Raw genomic sequence first — 19,874 nt, forward strand, 5'->3', positions numbered from 1 at the left:
GGTTGTACAAGTCATTAAATGCCTTGGAATCATTTAATCAATCACAAAATCAGTAAAGGCTGTTAAAAGGGGCAACTAGTTTGGTCCAGTGAAATGAACTAATGTATGTGTTGAGTAGAATTAAGTCTGAAAGTCCTGCATTTAGATACCATGTCTATTTCATGCTGTAGCCACAAGAGTAGATGAGAGAGGATTTAAGCAGGGAGAACATTTGGTGTTCCACTTTAGACAGTAACACATATTTGGGAGGGAGAGAGGGAGACCTACTGCTTTTAGAGGGAGCAATATGTTGACCATAGCATGGCTGAGAAGATGCATGGCCGGCAGGAGTGGGGGGGGGGCAGCAAGTTCTGTTTTGGGTTTCTGATAACAGTCCACTTGGTAGAAGCAGCAACTTTCTTTTATCACTTCCCTCTTACTTACTTCCTCCCACCCCCTTTCTAATCAGAGAGAGAGAGAGTGACTTGCTGCACAACTGTCATCTTCTCAAAGCGTCTGCCTTTTCTATTTGTTACTATGTTAAGCAGCCACGTACCTTATTATTTAACATTGTGAAAACAGTGACAATTGAGGCTCTTCGGCATGTCATTCTCATTGTCTTTGTCGATTATAATGTTTTGATGGAAGGCTTTGGAACTTTACAATCTGCTGTTTTCCCCATATGTAACCCTTTCCCTCTTTTGTTTATACACAGTGTCAGTGAAAATTATGTTTGCAGCTTGCATAAACTGGATAATACAGCTTTATGCATCCATCATGCTGTGATTCCAGTTTGCACATACAACGCAATCTGAGTTCTGTTTTCACTGTCCCAATGTGTGCGGCAGTATTTGAGGTGGTTTCTTCGTAACAGATTTCCCTAGTACAAAATAGCAGAGCAATTCCAGATTTCAGTCCGAAGTGATTTTGCTAATTTATGTTTTGTTTCTATAAATGATTACTGAAATGCATACATTTGTATGATGGGATGTCTTTCAATCCACCTCAATATAGAGCAGATAATGAATTCAACTGTGTGTTGTTAATCTTCTTGGGGAATTTACATTAGAGAGGAGATAATTGACTACATTGGAAGCAGACCAGTATGTCTGTCCCTGCAAAAGTATGGCCATTGTTTGATTATTTGCTAAGTGTTTGGGAATTTAGTTTTGCGTATTGCCAAGAAGGAGCATATGGCTGCCTAACACTGCATTGGCATGTTATTTCAGTGACAACAAGGCTAGAGAGATTGTATGGCCTCTGGAATTGTATATTAAAGGCCTTAGATTGTATAATTGGGCAAAGTTATTAATCTTAGTTTACGACAGAACTCTTAGCCTTCAGTATGTATGTCACAGCATAATGATAGATTCCCACCCTTTCTCCTTTGATATCTTTTTTAAAGTTTTGTTGTGAAATCCTTGATTACCTTAATGTCCCCCCCAAATAATAAATAAAAAGGAATTGACATGTTCATCAAACGTAAAGAACACACATGCCTGATAGTGCCTTGTACTTAAACACTACATCATAAAACCTTAATGTTTTGTCAGATTTTCTGTTCTCTAAATTCTAAACGGATTCAATGCTGGGAGAGATTTAATAGCAGCTATGCAATCTTTTTTTTGACAGTTCAGTATTTTTACCAAAAAGTTGGCATGTGTCTTCCCCTCCTCCTCCTCCTGCAATTATTGGAGTACGAATGACATATGCAGAAATAACAAAGTTGCCTAGACTTTCCATACCCCAAGGACAGCTGCCTCTTCATAAAAAGTATTTTGACTTCTTTGTGTGAAGGCTGCTGGGTTTATTTGAGAGAACCCAAATAATACAACAGCTTCTTACCAGCATATAGTAGTTTCCCCACTGAATGTCATTAGTTAAGATTGACAAATGCCATTGCATTTCAAGTTGCATTTTAGAAAAAGGAGTATAGGAAAATCTAACTCTTCTCAGTTTGTATTACAGAATGTTTTTAGCCTGCTGAGAAATTACTTATGTATTAAAGAGACTGCACCAAATCAACTAATCTAACCTAATTAACTTTAAAATATTGGTACCATAATCTGTTAGGTAAACAAATTTAATCTCTTAGATTTTTACCAATATTAGTAACTAATTAGTCATAGTTGACATTGACCCCACTCCTTCACCTGACTCATCTGGCATGTGGAGAGGATTTGGGGCAAAGGAAGAGGCAGCTTCTGCTTTCATTCCATGTCTTGGAAATGCTCAGCAGCAGCGACAGTATCTCACAATTGTCTCCAAGTGTGGTATGGAGGGAGAAACTGACGGTGGTAGCTTTGTGCCTGGCCAGTAAATGTCTTGTGTTGTGCTTTCTCCCTAGGCTGATCCACGGAGGACAGCTGTTGAATGGATTGGCAGGCCCTACTGTCACTAGTGCTGCTCCATTCCTCTCCACTACATGGTTTTCACCAGATGAGCGTGCCACCGCCACAGCTGTTGCATCATTGATTGGTTACCTTGGTGGAGCATGCGCTTTTTTAGTAGGACCCTTTGTGGTTCCAGGACCGAATGGCACATCCACAGTTGCACCTGGAAGCAGCCCGGAGCATATCAAAGACCGCATTGAGGCTGTGTTGTACGCAGGTATCGCAGAAGTAATTTCACACTTAATTTCATAATGTGTATCCATTAGGAGTTTGCTGGTGCCCTCTAGTGACTCATCTGAAAATAAATCTCCATGACTGTGAGCTCTAGAATGATTTGCCCTTAATTGTAAGAGCCAAGCACTGGTTGTGGGGTGTGTAGCTGTTGATCTTACTGTTGCCTTGAATATCGTCAGTCATTCCAGAGGTAATACCTCTTTCAGACTTCCCAAGCCAGACAGTTCCTCCAGCAAACATTTCATGAGATGGTTTAGTTCTGCTTTTTTCAATAACCGTTTTTCATAAGTCAGTAAAGTCCAGATTGAATTGCTTTCCCCTGTAAATCATTTTAAAGTTACCTTCAAAATATTTTTATTTTTATGTAGATTTTTGTCTACTTAAAAATGGTAGGAAACTGCTTTATCACAGTAAATAGTTGTGTTAGGCCCCATCATTTATTTTAGCCCAAACACAAATGCCTTAAACTGATTTTCATGAAATTCAAAATGCTGCCTCCGAATACATTGGTCATGCAACTTTTTCAGGGATTATATTGTGAGCAGCGTTTAGCAGAATTTTAGGATCCTAATCATAAGGTATTCTCTAGAAAAGAAGAATTGCTTTGATCTTTGATTTAAGAAGAAATGCAAAATAAAATCTTTAATTAACAAATGTGAATGGCCAATTCAAACTTAATTTGTTTTGGTGTCAGTGTTCACAGCTATCTTCCAGGGGTCAATAATTGAGCACAATTTGTTCCATTTTGGCTCCACTAGGCAGAAAATGCTTTACCTCTGATGTATTTCTAAAGGCAGGCAGTCCCAGACCTCCAGGGCAGCCACTAAGAAGACATTTCCCTTATTTATGAATGTGATGCAAGGGTGGTAGCAAGTCTAGGCTGGGATTGAAAAGGAACACAAAGGAAAAGTAGTCCGCAGATTATAGCTCCCTCCCCCCACCCGTAACAAGTTTATATTAACAAGCAGATGCTGACTGGAGGTATGCTGGCTGTTTAGCTGTAATAATAAATATTCATTCATTCCGTCATTCATTCATGTTGACTGGAGAGGAAATGGCTGGAGTGTTGTGTTAATGCAGAAACATTAAAATGTATCTGTTAGGCATGTGTTTGTATTAGTTGTTAGCTGGAAAGTTACAAGTAACCAAGGAATATAAAAGTAGTTGGTTTTTCAAGAGGAAAACTTTGACTTCCATTGGTTTCCATAGCTGGGAACTGCTTAAAATGCATTCTCACTTCTTGTGTACCTACTGGACCTTTTAATTTGTTGTTTACCTTACATATTGATCTGATTGGATCATTAAAGCATTTGGCAGTGAGGGCCAGGACACTAACTGCCCACAGCACCAATGTAGTATAGCTAAAAATGACAAACTAATTTTGCAGGCCGGCCGGCCAGTGTAAACTTTCAGCTGTTGTGAATACTTTCCATACCGGTATATTGTATTTTATTTAAATATTTATCAGTCCTTTTCTGAACCAAGCTCCCAAAAGATAGGGAACAAAATATAAGCATCAGACAAACAAAATAAACCAACAATATATTAAGTGTAACTCAGCTGGTATAAAACAACAAAACAGCAGCATGGTGAATAAAACATATACATTAAAATCAATATGAAAACTTCTGAAATAGCAACTGGTGCCCGCCAATGTAGTCTCACTTGATTGATTGATTGTATTTTTAAAATTCCTAATCCACCCTCTATCAGAACATGCTATCAGGGCAGGATATTATAACATAAACAGAAATTTAAAATACAACATAAAATTCAGAGTACAGTAGATAAACAATGACTACAGACCCAGGCCATATTTGCCACTAGAGAGAGTGAATAATAATAATAATAATAATAATAATAATAATAATAATAATGCTGCTGCTGTATCCAGCACAGTAGTTATGCTTATGAAGCGGAGTTCTGTTTCCTCTCCTTCCCTGCACATCTCCAAAATCTGCTCTGTAGGGTCCCCCAACACTCTGGAAATATTTACCCTTCACTTAGCAGACCTGTCAAACTCTTTGCATCATACTCATTTTTTTCTCAAAAAAAGGGGAATGAATTTGGGGGGGGGGGTTGGTGAGTGATGATACAGACTTTTTCAGAACGTGTTGCCTTATCATAGAACGCTTTTTCTTCTAGCTTTTCGCATTATGGTTATTGATTCTTTAGTGTAAAGAAGCCAATATTTATAGGGCATTGGGACAACCTTATATATTAGAATTGGGCAGGAAAGGCAGTTGGGCCAAATGTTGTATGTTCTTGTAAATGGCTGCTTGAAATTAATTTGGCTGCCACTAGGCAGGTACAGCTGAATAAAGCTGAATGAATTTGTGTAGACCTGCTTGCTGGTTTTACTGAAAACATTTGAGTTGAATCATTGTTTCTTCATTGATGTGACTTTGTATAAAACTCTACGTTGGAAAAGCTATACGATTTGTACCATAGTTCTCTTGATGAGGTTGCTCCTGAACATGGGATGCTAAAAGTGAACACCAGGAACTGGGAGGTGCTTCCATGGTTTTCTGTTGCATATGCTTCCTTTTGAAGCATCTTTAATTTGTCAGATACAGGATACCGACTAGGTGCCACTTCTGTCTGGTCTATCAGGCTGGTCTTCTGTATTTATTCACTTTAGTGAATTATTCACTTTAGTGAATAAATGACTATTGCCTTCGTTTTTCATATGTTCTGACCTCCTCTGCTTCATCCCTACATGGTTTGTCCCTTCTGCTGACACATGCTTTCAGACTCTATTCTTAGATTTAATTACTTCTGTGCTAGTATTGGAGCCCTACTTGAAGCTTAAATTTAAAGCCATGGATGGACTCCAAATAGCATATTAGGCTGCTATGAACAACTCTGGTTGTTCCTTCAGATGCTCACATAGCATTTTGGACAGGATGCTTCCTTCCTGTTGCTCTTTTCACCTGAAATGGTTTTCCTGCACTTTCCATTTCAGTCACTTCCCCTGCCCCTTGTTGCTTTCTAGTACTACACAGTGCTTCTGCAATTAATCTTCTATTCCTAAAATTCTACTGAGAATTTATGTAGGAGTTTAGATTGCTAAAAGCTCTTCCCCTACATTGTCCCAGTAAAGCTGCAGTTTATATATTTAACTCGGAGATTGCAATTTGTCACTTGTCTACATGGCCTGGGGTGAAATAGCAATTACTCAGTGAAGGAATGACATTAGGTGGTGGTGGTGTGGTGTGGGGGTTGATGGTGTCCTAGTTGCCTGTCCTTTAAAGTTGAGGCATTCTACATCTCTTAGCCAAGGGAAAGATCAAGACTTTGTCCTTTAAAACATGTCTCAGGTGCCTGGTCTTATAATACTGGGACTGGCTGGAACAACAGAGAGAGTGGACCCTGTGAGCAAAGAGTGCTGTATGTGTTTGTTCATTCCTTGTATTTAGTTAGATATTCAGATGTGTGTATGTATGTATGTATGTATGTATGTGTATATATGTGTGTGTGTGTGTGTGTATGTATATGTATGTGTGTGTGTTCTCTCTCTCTCTCTCTCTCTCTCTCTCTCTCTCTCTCACACAGACACACACACACACGTACATGTACGTCATATTCTCTGCTGTTTCTGTGCACCAGGGTTCACTTTTTAAGCAATGTGTGGATCAAATCGTATATTCTGTGAATATTCATATTCCATTCCTGTTGCACATCAGTAAGGTGGATTCCCTATTGCCTCTTCTTGTTTGTTTTTTTGCACCTGTGGCTAAAGATTTTCCAAAAGCGATTTGAGTTGAGATCTGTTATTCCAGTGTATCTGAACCAAATTTGAATTGCTTTGGTTTTCACATGTATTTGCATTGCTGATATTGTCAAGTGCTTTGAGGTGTTTCATATGAAATGATAATAGGATAATAATAGGATGATGATGATGATGATGATGATAGCAGCAGCAGCAGCAGCAGCAGCATCTACCATAATGGTTTGTTTTTTCCCTTTGTATTCCCTTAGAATTTGGCTTTGTGGCCTTGATATTCTCTGCAGCCCTTGCCTACTTCCCATCACGTCCTCCATTTCCACCCAGTGTAGCTGCAGCTAGCCAGAGGCTCAGCTACAGAAGAAGTTTTTGTAGGCTATTAAGGTATGTATACTTTGGCCAGCTTGGTACAGGAGGTCATGGCACTCCTGCCCTTTTTATAATGTTTGTGGGTTTTAAAATAATATTGTAAGCTACAATATGTATTGTAATGTGTTGTATTGTAAGCTACAATACATACCGCTTTTCCAGGGTGCACTCTTCCACAGTTTTGAAATTATGCAGTCTCAATGATTACTATGGTACAACAAAATGACATTATAACAGAAAGGCATTTTAAAAGCCAGTGAAACAGATTAGTTTGTTCATGTTGACTGAGAAACTGAATCAGTTCTCTATTTTTAGTGAAGATTTTGTGTATCTTCATCTAAGCAAAATGAAGTCTCCTTACTAGTGTTGGACTTGCACCTTACCAATCAAGCCTAAATTGTGCAAGGAAAATGAACTATGCAGCATTTTTTGTTTTTAAAAGTTTTTCTAAAACTGTAGGGAAATACATTCAGGGATCATTTTTATAGTTCTTTACTTCTAGAGAAGTTAACTTGAAGGTGGTCTGCTGAGCAAACCATGAGGAGTCAAGTGTTCTTTTTTGAGTGCGAACTGAGTGGGTAGCAAAATGTATCTGTTACTTAGTATTGATGACCCTTCTGCCCTACTTATATAAGAAGATTGACAAGAGGAAACAGAGACTGAGTGGAGAGATAAAAACATGGGGGGGGGTTTTGATCCTTTCTACTTTGGGTGGCGCACCAATGAACAGAGTGATTCCCCCATAAGACTTAATAATTCCTGTTTATTCTATACTTAACCTAAACTTTCAAATATACATTTGGAAATAATCTCTAAAAGCTTACTCTTAAGGCAAAAACAGAGCTTCTCGGGGAACCTTCTTTTGCAGACAAACCTGTGTTCTATGCTTTTTCTGCATGCTCACAAAATTATGCCATACGCCCTTGCTATACACTAATATATGATTCCTCATTTATATTCTCATCATTTCCTGACACGCCTTGGAAACTCAAGAGAAGATAATCTCTCAAATGATTTATTCTTCTTCCCAGAGAACTTGAGTACTGCAAGGACAGAGGAGAAGAGACCCTAATTCCTCTGTTAATTGTGGCTTATATTTTTTGGGGGTCCCAAAATGGAATTAGCCAGTCAGTAGAAACAGAGGAGTATGCAAGATACTGTTTTATATATATATAAAGTATCAATTTCCATTTAGGACACTTGGCACCATTTTTGCTGCTGTCACCTGAGAGCCAGCCTCCTTGTCTGCCTGCGGGCTGTGTTGTAAAAATGTTACTGTCAAATAAAAACCTGAATAACAGCTGGATCTGCAGGTGGAATATAAAATGCCTATTGACAGGGCTCCATCTGGGAGCTATGTTAATAAAATGGATGCTTGTTCATAATATTCTAAACGCTGAATCTGAGATCCCTGTAAAGTTGAATGGAGAACTACAGAAATTCAAATTTACCAGCTTTTTAAAGTTAAAAGAATAAAGAATACACTCCTATACTTACATACTGAATATATTTCTGTCTATGAGGCTTTAATTTGAAATGCTGGTCACGATTAATAATGTAAGAGCAGACTAATTCTTTGTTGGCTGTTTCCCTTTTAAGAAGCCCTTGGAACTTACTCGTTCATTTACCTTGTACACTATATTTTCCTGACCTTCCAAATGCTTCTTCTTAATTTTTTGTCTCTTGAGTAGGTGTGCCTGTGTGTAACTAACCTGTCACTGGACGGATGTTTTAAATGGTTTTGGGAGAATTGTGAGGGTAAAATGGGGAGGAGAAGCATCTACACCACCTTGAGCTCCATATATAAATGAAATAAATAAATACAGATAGTGCACAGTATGCAAATTGTGTATGCTGTTCAAATGTAATAATCTTGAAAGCTGTTGCCTTCAGAATTCTTCATGTGCTATCAGAGCGTATACTGGTCAGGTTTAATCACGGCATTGTTATTTAGAATCTAGACAACGAATGAATAGTGTAGAAGTTTTTCTCTTGAACTATTGTAGTTACTGGCCAGTAAGTAATTTGCGTTGAGCTGTCTTTACAGGTCGTGTTGTGTAAGCTCATTTAGGAATATGCAGTGTGATTTTTTTTTTAATTTTTGGATGCCAGCAATACGCTGCTGCTGTTCTACCCTTGCTTCAGTGCAAACTGGGGTATTGGTGTTGGTGATTCGTCCTCTGTGCATCCTATTCAGTGTCCTTTCTTTTCCGTTTGTAATATTTGTGTTGAAGTGTGCATCAACATTGATGTCCGTGTTGTGTGATCAGTGTACAGTTTCATTAGCTGTGTCAGCTCATGCTTGTTTGCCTACCGTATTTATTTGCTGCTTTTCAGATAAACGTCACAGAGTAGTTTACATCAAGGCTGGGGAACCTGTGGGCCCACCAGATGTTCTTGGACTAGCTTCCATCATCTCTGGTCATTGACAGTCCTGGTTGGGCAATCATATCTGGTATATGGTTCCCTAGCCCTAACTTACATAAAATATTAATTCAGTAAGTACTACTAAAACTATGTAATAAAACAGTAAAGACAAGCAGCAGAAGGAGAAACTTTATAGGGAGTCAAATTTCCTCTCAGAGAAGGATATTAAATAAATGGTATGTGTTTTGGTTTTCTTGTTTTCTGAGTGGAATCTTGCCTTCACAATAACTGGTTCAAGGATCGTATTGGGTTCTTGTTATGTACCGTAGGTGGTCCCCACTCCATTGTGTCCCCCCACCACTAGCATCGCCTCTGATTCTTCTGCTGTGCTTGCATTGACCCACCATTGTAGTGTCTATAAACACTTTGCTGAAGCAAGACTTGTGATGCTGCGCAGGTGGAGCTGCAGGCATTGCACTTGATGCTGTTCACCCAGAATGGATGAGGCTGTTTATCATAGCTATTAATGGAAGGTGTTTAATCATTTTTGTCTAGAGTAAGTAGCTTATTTTATAATTGGTTGTAGCAGAGTGAATTATTTCTTGCTTAAGAAGCAGGAAGCTAGATGTATATGACTACTAAGCCTTAGTATTTATTTCTTTGTGCAGGATTGCATCCAGCTAAGTAACTATGGACATGGAATGGTTCTGTGAGCATTCCATGAGTGAAACTTTCCCTCCCTCTGCTCCCCTTGCATATACTCCAGATCAGCTCTGGGGATTCTTCCAACCCTTCGGGGCAGATTAGTGGGTACGGGGAGAAGAAGGAGTTAGTTGTTAAATTTCTTCAAATATTACTTCTAAATATTACCTTTATTTTAATCACTTGAGAGAAAGATGACTGGCTATAGCTTTCAGTAGGTTGGTACCATGTGTTTATGTTCGTGTGCATTTTAAACAAATCAATTATAAATTATATTCTGAATAGTGTCAGGATCATTGCCAACATCATTTACTGGTTATACAAATGACCAATTTTTTTCCAGCTCTGTGAACCATTTCTCCTATGCCTAGAATGGATCTTTTACCTTTTCTGTACCTAAAATAGTTTTAAACCTAACTAAATGCAGCAGAGATCGATTGCACTGCAAAATATTGGTGCTATAAATTACAGCAGGTGCGGTTTAGTATATGAGGTGTGGGAAGAAAGAAGGAATCCTAATAGTTTAAATAATTCTGCCATCTCAACGGACATGTTAGTAATTTTGAAAAGGTTAAGCAGAGAATGGCAAGGCATGAGAACATGATAAGTCTTCCATTCCCTTATTATTAAGAAAACAAACATGAGCATTTGGTGAAGACTATATTTATAATGCCTTTTATGTCAGAATAAATGGCTTGGAGCATGGTGCGGAATCAAAAGGTGTTTCCATCTCATTGCTACATGTGAGAAGAAATTTGAAAGCAGTAAAGAGAATGCCATAGCTGCATTATGTGTAAATCAATCTCGTTGCCGTAGTTGCATTATGTGTAAATTGCATTGAAACAGTTCTTTAGAAGGAAATTAGCATATAGGTGATGATGGTGATGATAAAATCTGGGGTTTGCAACAGCTGATCATGTCATTTCTGTGAAATTTTGCTTGGGTAGTTACTTTTGTTTAAGGATTTTTGAAAAATTAACTGTTGCTCTTGCAGTAGGCCTCTGTTTTTGTGGAAGCTGACTTGTTGATATGGGAAGCAGTTCTGTTCTGCTCAAATAAAGCACGTGTACAAAACGACGCTTCCCATACGAACAAGTCAACTTCCACAAAACGGAGCCCTACTGCAAGAGCAACAGTCCCCATCTGACCTGCTGACCCATGCTACTGTACTTAACAGGGAAAAGACAAATTCTTAATACAGAACATAATACTGATTTACTGGCCATACCTTTAGTAAATCATGGGTGGTAACGCTGTATGATTCCCTGCCGTTCTCAAATGGAAACAGTTGAGAAGCATATACTTCTTTCTAAACAGACAACAGCTTGTTGTTTCCTTCATTTACAATAAAGTTGTTTCTTTGGGGCTTTTCTGTCAGCTCTTGCTTACTTGACAAGGTGATGATGATACAGCTTTCACAGCTTCACCTTTAGTGTGCAGTGAAGGTGAATTGTTTTTAAGAGGGGGAAAACGCTGAATCCCTTAGCACAGCTTCTTGGAGTTGTCTCTCTGTCTTAATGGAAATGGTAGTTACTGTTTCCAAATTCCTTTCTTCTTCCCTTCCCCCTTCCAAAGGCTTTCAAGTGAATAATTTCTATAGATTTATTTGAATACTGCCATTTTTTGAGATTTTTCTCCTTGTGCCGTTGACACTTGTGCTGTAAATCACTATGTTGCTAGGCAAAAATAGAAATTTGGAGAGGCACATTTGTACAGGATCTTGTTTGCCATTTCAGCATATCACATTAGTTATCATCTGATGTAAGTGAAGCTGTACTTCTTTCTTCCTCTCATGGTTTCAGTAGGGCACAGGCATGACATATTTGAAAAAGGTTGAAGAGTTTTCTGTATAGCGCACTCTACCAGGTAGTTTGCTGTTTGGCCAGGTACCCAACTCAACAACTGTGTGTCTTCGAGCCAAGTTTGTCACATGTGTAGTAAACACACAGATGTTGTTCTTTGATGGATGAATGGAGTGTACTTGGCAAAAAATCACTTCCTCTGTTTACTATTTGGTAAACAAATAGCTAAAGAAAAAGAGAAGAGTGCAATTAAGCAGATGTTTCAAGTGCTTACATGTATATTACATTTTACCTCATTGGCTGTTTTTAAGAATAGCACTTCAGCTCCTACCATTCCACCCAAGTTGGAGCTAATTCTGTAGAATTAAGCAGCAATCGAATCAGTGAGGGGAGAAAATGTAACTGCAGACAACCTTCAGCATGATTTAGGATTGGTCCTCAGTTATATTTTGATTTTAAGCTAGATATCCCGTAGCTCATGCTGCAAAAATAATATCCATAATTTAGGGCTCCGTGTTGCTATGGATCAGAGATCGCTCCCAACACCACAATCTACCAGCTCTATAGCCATGTTCCCTGCTATTGATAGGAGTCTAATAGGGTGGAAATGCAAATGGGGCTGCAGGCAGAAGCCAGTTTCTGAGTTTCTGTTTGTTTTTCATGTGTAATCGAGGAACTGAGGTGTGTCTGAATAGTAACAGCAACAAATAAAGTTGAAAAATATTATTTGTTACTAAAATATTTTGCTTTCGGCACTTAATGAACTGATTCTTGTTGTCTAACAAACGTTAGCACTCAAGGCAGTTTAATAAAAATAATAACAATGTTGAAGGCAAGGAAAGTCTGAAGCAGAAGCATGTCCTACAGATCACGCTGGAACATAATTAATGCTTTTAAAATGTGGTGCCAGAAAGAAGAGCTTAGCAACAGCAGTGTGAAGTACAGTAGGAAAGCACCTTATTAGCAGCTGCTTCTTTGATTGTTCAGTCATATACTTGGAGGAGACTAAAAAGAGATCTTGCCTAAATTCCTGTCACAACATTGTGCTATCTACTTGCTTAGCCTCCTGGCAAATCAGCTTAATGCAATTCATATACAGTGGTACCTCAGGTTAAGTACTGAATTCATTCCGGAGGTCTGTTCTTAACTTGAAACTGTTCTTAACCTGAAGCACCACTTTAGCTAATGGGGCCTCCCGCTGCTGCTGCGCCGCTGGAGCATGATTTCTGTTCTCATCCTGAAGCAAAGTTCTTAACCCGAGGTAATATTTCTGGGTTAGCGGAGTCTGTAACCTGAAGCATATGTAATCCGAGGTACCACTGTATTAGTGTTCTACAAAGTGAAAACACATTAAAGTAAATGCAGGGCCCTAGTAGCACTGGGTGAATAAAAAATGCCAACCTACACATTTGGCCCTGCCTCATACATTTAGCTGGGGGCACCACTGAGCAAGTGACCTTTGTTCTTTCCCTCAGCCTAATAAGCACCTCTGTGAACAGTCCAATCACACACAGTTCCTTTTTTTTTTTTTTTTGAGGGAGAGAGAAGCCAAACAAACTCTGTCTCCATGAGACACTGAAGTGGAACACCTGGGTTACATTGAAGATTATTTTGTGGGGATGAGGTGCCCTTGTAGTTTTTCCACCATACTGTTTCAGTTTGTACCCCCCCCCCAATGAATCAGGCTTATAAGACAAGACAAAGCAATTCCTTTCAGCTCTTTAGTGTCCCTCAATATTTGTCCTGCTACAAATTTCCCTCTAAAATATGTGGTAACAACATCTGAACATGACAGAATTCCATCCACAAGCTGTGACTTCTTGCAGTAGTTATGTGACTGCAGAGGTACTTAACCTTTGATAAGCCTTTAGCGTTTATATATGGTGCTATTTAGATTTAGTTATTGATTTAATTCCATTTCTGAGTTTCCTAATAAAAGTTTTCTCTGGGTGACATGCACAGTGAAGTCAACAAAGTTAAAACAGAACAACTTGATAATCTTACATTGGCAAAACTGTTCCTAATTATTATTTTCCTTTCAGCAACCCACGGTTTCTGATGATTGCTCTAGCCTATGCTATACCATTGGGTGTTTTCTCGGGATGGTCTGGTGTTCTAGACTTGATATTAACCCCAAAGGACATAAGCCAAGTATGTATATGTGTATATTGTTTAGCTTCGCTTATGCATCATAGGCAAAATACTGGTTTTGTTACTGGTAACTGAACTAACCAAGCAGTATGCACTGGAGACTATGTCCTGCTTTTGTAATAAAAGTGTCAATGGGTTGGAGTTGAAATAGATGCTGAAAACATTTGCAGATAACAGAGGCTAAGGAAAAAGGATAACACTGGTGTCTTTTGAAATGTGTGTATTAACATTTATTTATTTTTAAACTAAATTCTGTAGAAATCTAGGAGGGAAATGTTATCAAGTGAAACTGATTGGCAATAGATTTGAGTTAGACAAAAGCAGATATTTAATCAAACATCACAAAATTAATTTATGCTATTTGCTGCCACAAGAAATGGCGACTGTCATTGTCTTAGATGAGTTTGAAAAGGGGATTAGACAAATTAATGGAGAAAAGGTCTGTCAAAGGTGACATAGAACTTCTATTCTAGTGGGTATTTGCTTATAGTAAATACTATCTCCGTTACTGTGCTTGAAATAACACAGTGTTGTTCACTCTTAAATCTTTTCTAGATGGATGCAGGTTGGATTGGATTTTGGTCTATTGTAGGAGGTTGTATTGTTGGCATAGCACTGGCAAGGTAAGTATCACAGTCTTACTTCATTTTATTTTTCTTCATTGCAATTGTCTTTTAGTTATACTGAAACAATACACCTGAAGATCATTTCCTGTCATCTATGACAATTGTAAAAGAAGAAATGATTTTCTGTGGGGGGGAAATAGGTTCACCTTCTAGCATAGCAATTTGTGTGTTTCATGATCTTTTTAGGCAGTGACTGCTGGAAATTCCATTTGCTCAGTCATCAAACTGAGCAGTTCATATTATTGTGTTTGACAAGTGCTCCCTATCCACTCCATCCAAAGGTGGAAAGAACCACTTAGGCAAAATAATCAAGGAACCATCAGTGGAGTTTTCCTACCTGTTTGCTTTCAGCTCCTCCATTACAGATGTGATGGATTCCTCAACAGAATAGTTAGAGAAATTTGATAGCTCTGATGTCATGTTGAGGTTTTTTGTTTTAGAGAAGAAAAGTAGGGCTTACGAGGTGCAGTTAATTTACAAGTTCTCTGATTTATTAAGTGCTCAGAGATAACAAACCCAAATATTACACTGTGGTTTGATGCTGGTTTGGTATCACATTTTGTTATCCTTACTATGGGTGGGAAATTGGTAGAGCATCTAGCTCAGTTGGTAGAGACTCTTAATCTCAGGGTCATGGTTTTGAGCCCTACACTGTGCAAAAGATTCCTGCATTGCTGGGGGTGGACTAGTTGACCCTTGTGGTCTGTTCCAGGTCTACAATCCTCTGATTCTATTATCCCCTTTGCCTATAGAGTCTTCTTATAAGGGTTAAGAATTGAGTCTCTTGATGCCACTGGTGCTTCAAATCCACAAGTTCTTTTGAGATGGGGCTCCCCCATATTATCAGGTCCTGCACCCTGTATAAGGCTTTGTCCTCCCAGCCCTTGTGGAATTGGGCTCCACAAAAATACTTCTATTGCTGTGGAGTTCAAAAATGATTTCGTAGCAGTTACAAAAGACATTAAAAGAGTATTCTGAGACTGAAAGCAAGTTTTATGTTTTAAAAATTAATCTACTACAAAAGGTCAAGATTTTACATAATAGGTCTGAGTCAGCAGATATGCACTAGCATCATCTTATGACTAGAAGAGGATGGCCTTCCAAGCTCAGTTTAAGAGCACAATATAATTTATGAGCAGAAGAAGGAGCTTCCAAGTATTTAAAAGCGTCTATAGAAGCTTGGAAATAGTTTTTAACATGATATAGGAGATTACTGCTATTGAATGGATGTTGGCACATTTTGGGTTGCTGTTCTGTGTCTTAAATCCCATGGCTGTCACGAGTTCTGCTCTCTCACCTCTGGAATCTTTTTTAGTATCTCCTCCTATTCTACAGCCATTGCTTATTTTTACATGTTTCTGGAAACTTAATATAGAAATGAAGGTGAACAGATTTAATTAGAGAGTGAAACCTGTTGCCAAGATTAGATTGGCCATATTTGAACATTAGAAAAATCCTTGGGGGTTTGTGACCAGAATGCATTGTGGTGAGCCTCAGGTTCTTGTATTCTCCCTCCTTCACTCAAAACAAATTTGAAGCTTCCCATACTGGTTTGTAACTGTCCTGCCTCAACAGGTGTGGACTGTGGGTGGGCCCAAGCCCTAGAATCCAAGGAGGCCAAGGCCTCACACATGAGATTGCCAAAGAAGACATGCAGAGACAACCAGGGTGATTCACAAGTATTCAGCCTAATTTGAAAACTTAATCCAGTGTCAGGAACAGAGGAGATCCAGTGTAGGCAAAAGAAGTCAAGGAGTCTGGCGTTGGGGAGCTTGAAGAACTGTGTTTTTCTTCAGCAAAAGTGAAGCTCAAAGAAGGGGCTGATAAAGTCTGGCCTACCAGGCTGAGCCTAATCCCAGGCTGGTGTTTGAGGGCATTCTAAGAGCCCTTTATTTCAAGGAATAAAAAGGGGTTTACTCTTGAGTTGTTCTGTGACTATGGGCTTTCAGGCACCTACCTAGTTGCCTGGACTTGGATATTTAGGCACCTGTACTCAAGGTGAGGAGGGATATCTCAGCCTCTCCCTCAGACTCTACTAGGGGCTTATGACACTCTGATCCTAAGGGCCCCTCAACAGGATTCTGTAGAGGCTCCCTTTCAATTCTAAGGATCTTCGGTACTGACGGAAGGAAATCTCATCTTTTTCTCCTAGTCTTCAGACAGCTGGAGGTCCAGTTTCCCCCCTGTGAATTCTGTTTTCTGGATTGGGGCTGGGCATAGCAATCACAAACTTCAGTTTATTGCTTCATCTGAGCTATATATTTATTGGATTTATATACCGCCTGTCATCAAAGGATCTCAGGGGGGTTCACAACATAAAAAGGCAGCATTCTAATAATAATAAGTAGCTTAAAGGCTGTGGAGTATTAATCAGCCAAAGGCCTGGTTGAAGAGGAACATTTTCACCTGGCTCCTAAAGATGAAGGTGCTCTTAAATTGGCAAACCATTTTCTAGTCTTAAGATGACTAGTGCAGATATGCTGACTTCATGTAAATCCTGACCTTTTGTGATAGATTGATTTGTTAAATATGTAGCCTGGTTTCAGCCTCATAATATCCTTTTAATGTCTTCTGTAGCTGCTACGAAATTGGTTGCAAATTCCATAGCAATGTAAATATTCTGTGGACCCCAGTGCTGCCTCCTTCAGCCTAATCATTTATACTTTTTCAGTAAAAGCTAACTGACTGTTGCCAGATATCTCTTTCTGATTAAGTAGCTTTATAGTTTCAAACATAGGGTTTTGGGCACACAAGGAGTGGCGGTTTGCCACTTTTGATGGATGACTGCCCCCTTTTAGGCCTACTCAGCAGTTATCTATGTACAGTTGAATCAATGTCTGTGCTGACTATAATTTGCTGAAAGTTGTAATTAGGAAAATTAGCTAATGATTCTTGTCAAGTGTGACAGGCTCATGTATTTCAAAGTCAGTCCTGTGACTTACCAGGCAGGCAGCCTGGTACCTATTGTAATAGCTCAGTGTGGGGGTGCTTTGTGTTCTACCAGCTGCTAATTTTCTTACATCAAGCATTTCCATTTAGGAACTATAGTGTAGCTTTGCTTCCTCCTAGTCTCTCAGTTCCTCCTTTCATCACACTTAAATCTCAATATAATTTCACTCTGCTTATGAACATTATTTACCTGCTAAATGGAATATGTAAAAGAAACTATATTAAAGTGTCCTTCCCATTTTCGATGATGCACAAGCTGTCATTTGGATGCCAAACTATCTCTGCATGCTGTAGAAATGTTTTTGCGGGTGTTAACAGAATCATGCCTGTCAAAGGAAGGCACAGTTGGAAAATAAGTTCTCATATTTCATTATTTTGTTACCCGTAGTGTACCGTGTCTTTCTTCACATGAGATTTATGCCCTTGATCTTGCCACTCCAAGCCCCAGACCAGGAGCATTGAGATAATTTATATGGCATGTTTATGATTGGAGAGCCTTCAATATTTTAGGCAGCTGGCGGGTATCACACCCTTTCCTTAGCAGTGATAGACTAGACTGGTGGTGGGGAGGGGAGAAAAATCAACTTCAAACAGTGACGATCTCATGTTTTGTTTTTTTTAAATCTGCAGAGCAACACAAATCAACCTCTTTCCCCCCCCCCTGACATTTTTTTTGTTGCATTCACTAATGATAAAAGATATTTTTCAGATTTTGTCCTTCACAGCTCAGGATTTTCTTCATCTTTTAAACAGCAGCAAAGTCAAAATGCAGCAACTTTGTAGCATGGTGTAATTTCAGTAGCAATGAGCAGCAGAGTTGACAGCAGCAAATTATTACTCGTAACTATAGGAGGCACATAATGCGAATTTTTTGGATAATAAAATCTGGGCCAAGCAGATCTGGGGAGCAGTAGACTTTTTGGTGGGAGGGGACATATCTTTGTGGCAGGAAGCATTTGTCTCCTGCTTTTCTGTCTTTATCGCTCCTCTGTATTTAACATGGAGCCAGGTGCTTTGTCACAATTATACCAACAAAACAATGGATGGGAGAATGAGCAGCAGTGATGGGAAGCCCATTGTCGGTGGAGACTGGACTAGGAGTTGGCAGCAGTAGCTGTTAACAAGAACATCTGTATAGTCACTATATCGCTGAGTGCTATGTGCAGAGGAGAAAAATATTGGAATTATTTTTTCTTTGTGTCTGATTTAGAGGTGTGTGACTGGCCACTGTTAACAACAGAATGGGGGATTGGTTTGACCAGCAAAGTAGTTCCTAGTGCCAATCTAGGCCTGTGTGAAAATATTAATAAGTAGAGTGCAAGGTATTTTGACACACAGGAATGGGAAGATTCTTCTCAGTATATGAATGATCCTTTGGTTCATGGAAACCCTTTGGATCTAACCCACTGATTTCTTTAGTGATAATATGTGGAAAATAGTAAGTTTCAAATCTTACATGTATTGGTTTCCGGTATTAAAAGAACATAAAGTTGAGACAGGTTTATGATAATGTTTTGTCTTCAGTTTCATAATGTAGCTGTCTATTATGATCCAGTGTGTTTCAGATTGTAAAACTCTTCTGTTAGGGGCAAGTATAAAGACAAAACCTCTTTTACAGATCAATTTTGAACAAGGTACTTATCTTAGAAACATACTGCTGCCACTTATTCATAAGAAGTATTTGCTTCTTTTGGTGTTTTACCTTCCTTAAACTTCAATATATCATATTAGAAATCACTATACAGTGGTACCTCGGGTTACATACACTTCAAGTTACATACGCTTCAGGTTACACACTCCACTAAGCCCGAAATGGTGCTTCAGGTTAAGAACTTTGCTTCAGGATAAGAACAGAAATCGGGCTCCGGCGGCGCGGCGGCAGCAGGAGGCCCCATTAGCTAAAGCGGTGCTTCAGGTTAAGAACAGTTTCAGGTTAAGTACGGACCTCCGGAACGAATTAAGTACATAACCCGAGGTACCACTGTATTTCAAATTATTGTAGCAATTTGGCTAAAGTTTACAGAATTTGTGAAGGGTTTGTTAATTGTGATTTGTCTTCCTTTCAGGTTTGCCGATTTTATCCGAGGAATGCTGAAACTTATACTGCTTCTGTTATTGTCAGGAGCAACTTTGTCATCCATCTGGTTCACTTTGACGTGTTTAACAACTGTCAGTCATCTTCCTTTAACTACAGGTATGCTAATGCCCAGCCTTGTCAAATAAATGGTTTTGGTAGCGGTTCTTAGATATGTGAGATGTTGGAAAAATAAGTTATATTGCAGATTAATTTTCAATAAACTGTTTTAATTCTGTGGTGCTGCTGGGCAGGGGAGATTGGCATACATTGTGGGATTGTTATTTTATTTTTTTGGTCACTTCTGAACCCCCAGTGCTACAATGTAACTCAAGCCACTTTGTAATGTATAATGAAGCAGAGGAGACAGCTGTCAGAATTGACAGTGTAAGACCAATTCACATATGCAAGACTGGACTCTTGAAATCTTCACGTCCCTTGACTGAAGTCATTATGTCCATTGATTTCAGTGAGTCTACTCTGAGTGTGACGTATTCAGAT

General features: G+C 39.0%; 1 protein-coding gene across 2 annotated transcripts in view; it reads left to right on the top strand.

Annotated features, from left to right (window-relative positions):
* The window catches only part of SLC49A4 (solute carrier family 49 member 4), a 67,926-nt gene that overhangs the window by 21,888 nt on the left and 26,164 nt on the right, over positions 1-19,874 (top strand). For both annotated transcript variants that reach the window (XR_014222838.1, XM_082235614.1), the window contains exons 3-7: positions 2,327-2,589; positions 6,588-6,717; positions 13,616-13,724; positions 14,280-14,347; positions 19,366-19,493. Coding sequence is in view for 1 of the 2 variants with exons in the window: in XM_082235614.1 (XP_082091740.1) it covers positions 2,327-2,589; positions 6,588-6,717; positions 13,616-13,724; positions 14,280-14,347; positions 19,366-19,493 (698 nt within the window). In the remaining variant the exon portion in view is untranslated. The remainder of the gene's footprint in view (positions 1-2,326; positions 2,590-6,587; positions 6,718-13,615; positions 13,725-14,279; positions 14,348-19,365; positions 19,494-19,874) is intronic.

This window comes from Podarcis vaucheri, assembly GCF_965113315.1.
Source record: "Podarcis vaucheri genome assembly, chromosome: 1".
Classification (NCBI taxonomy): domain Eukaryota; kingdom Metazoa; phylum Chordata; class Lepidosauria; order Squamata; family Lacertidae; genus Podarcis; species Podarcis vaucheri.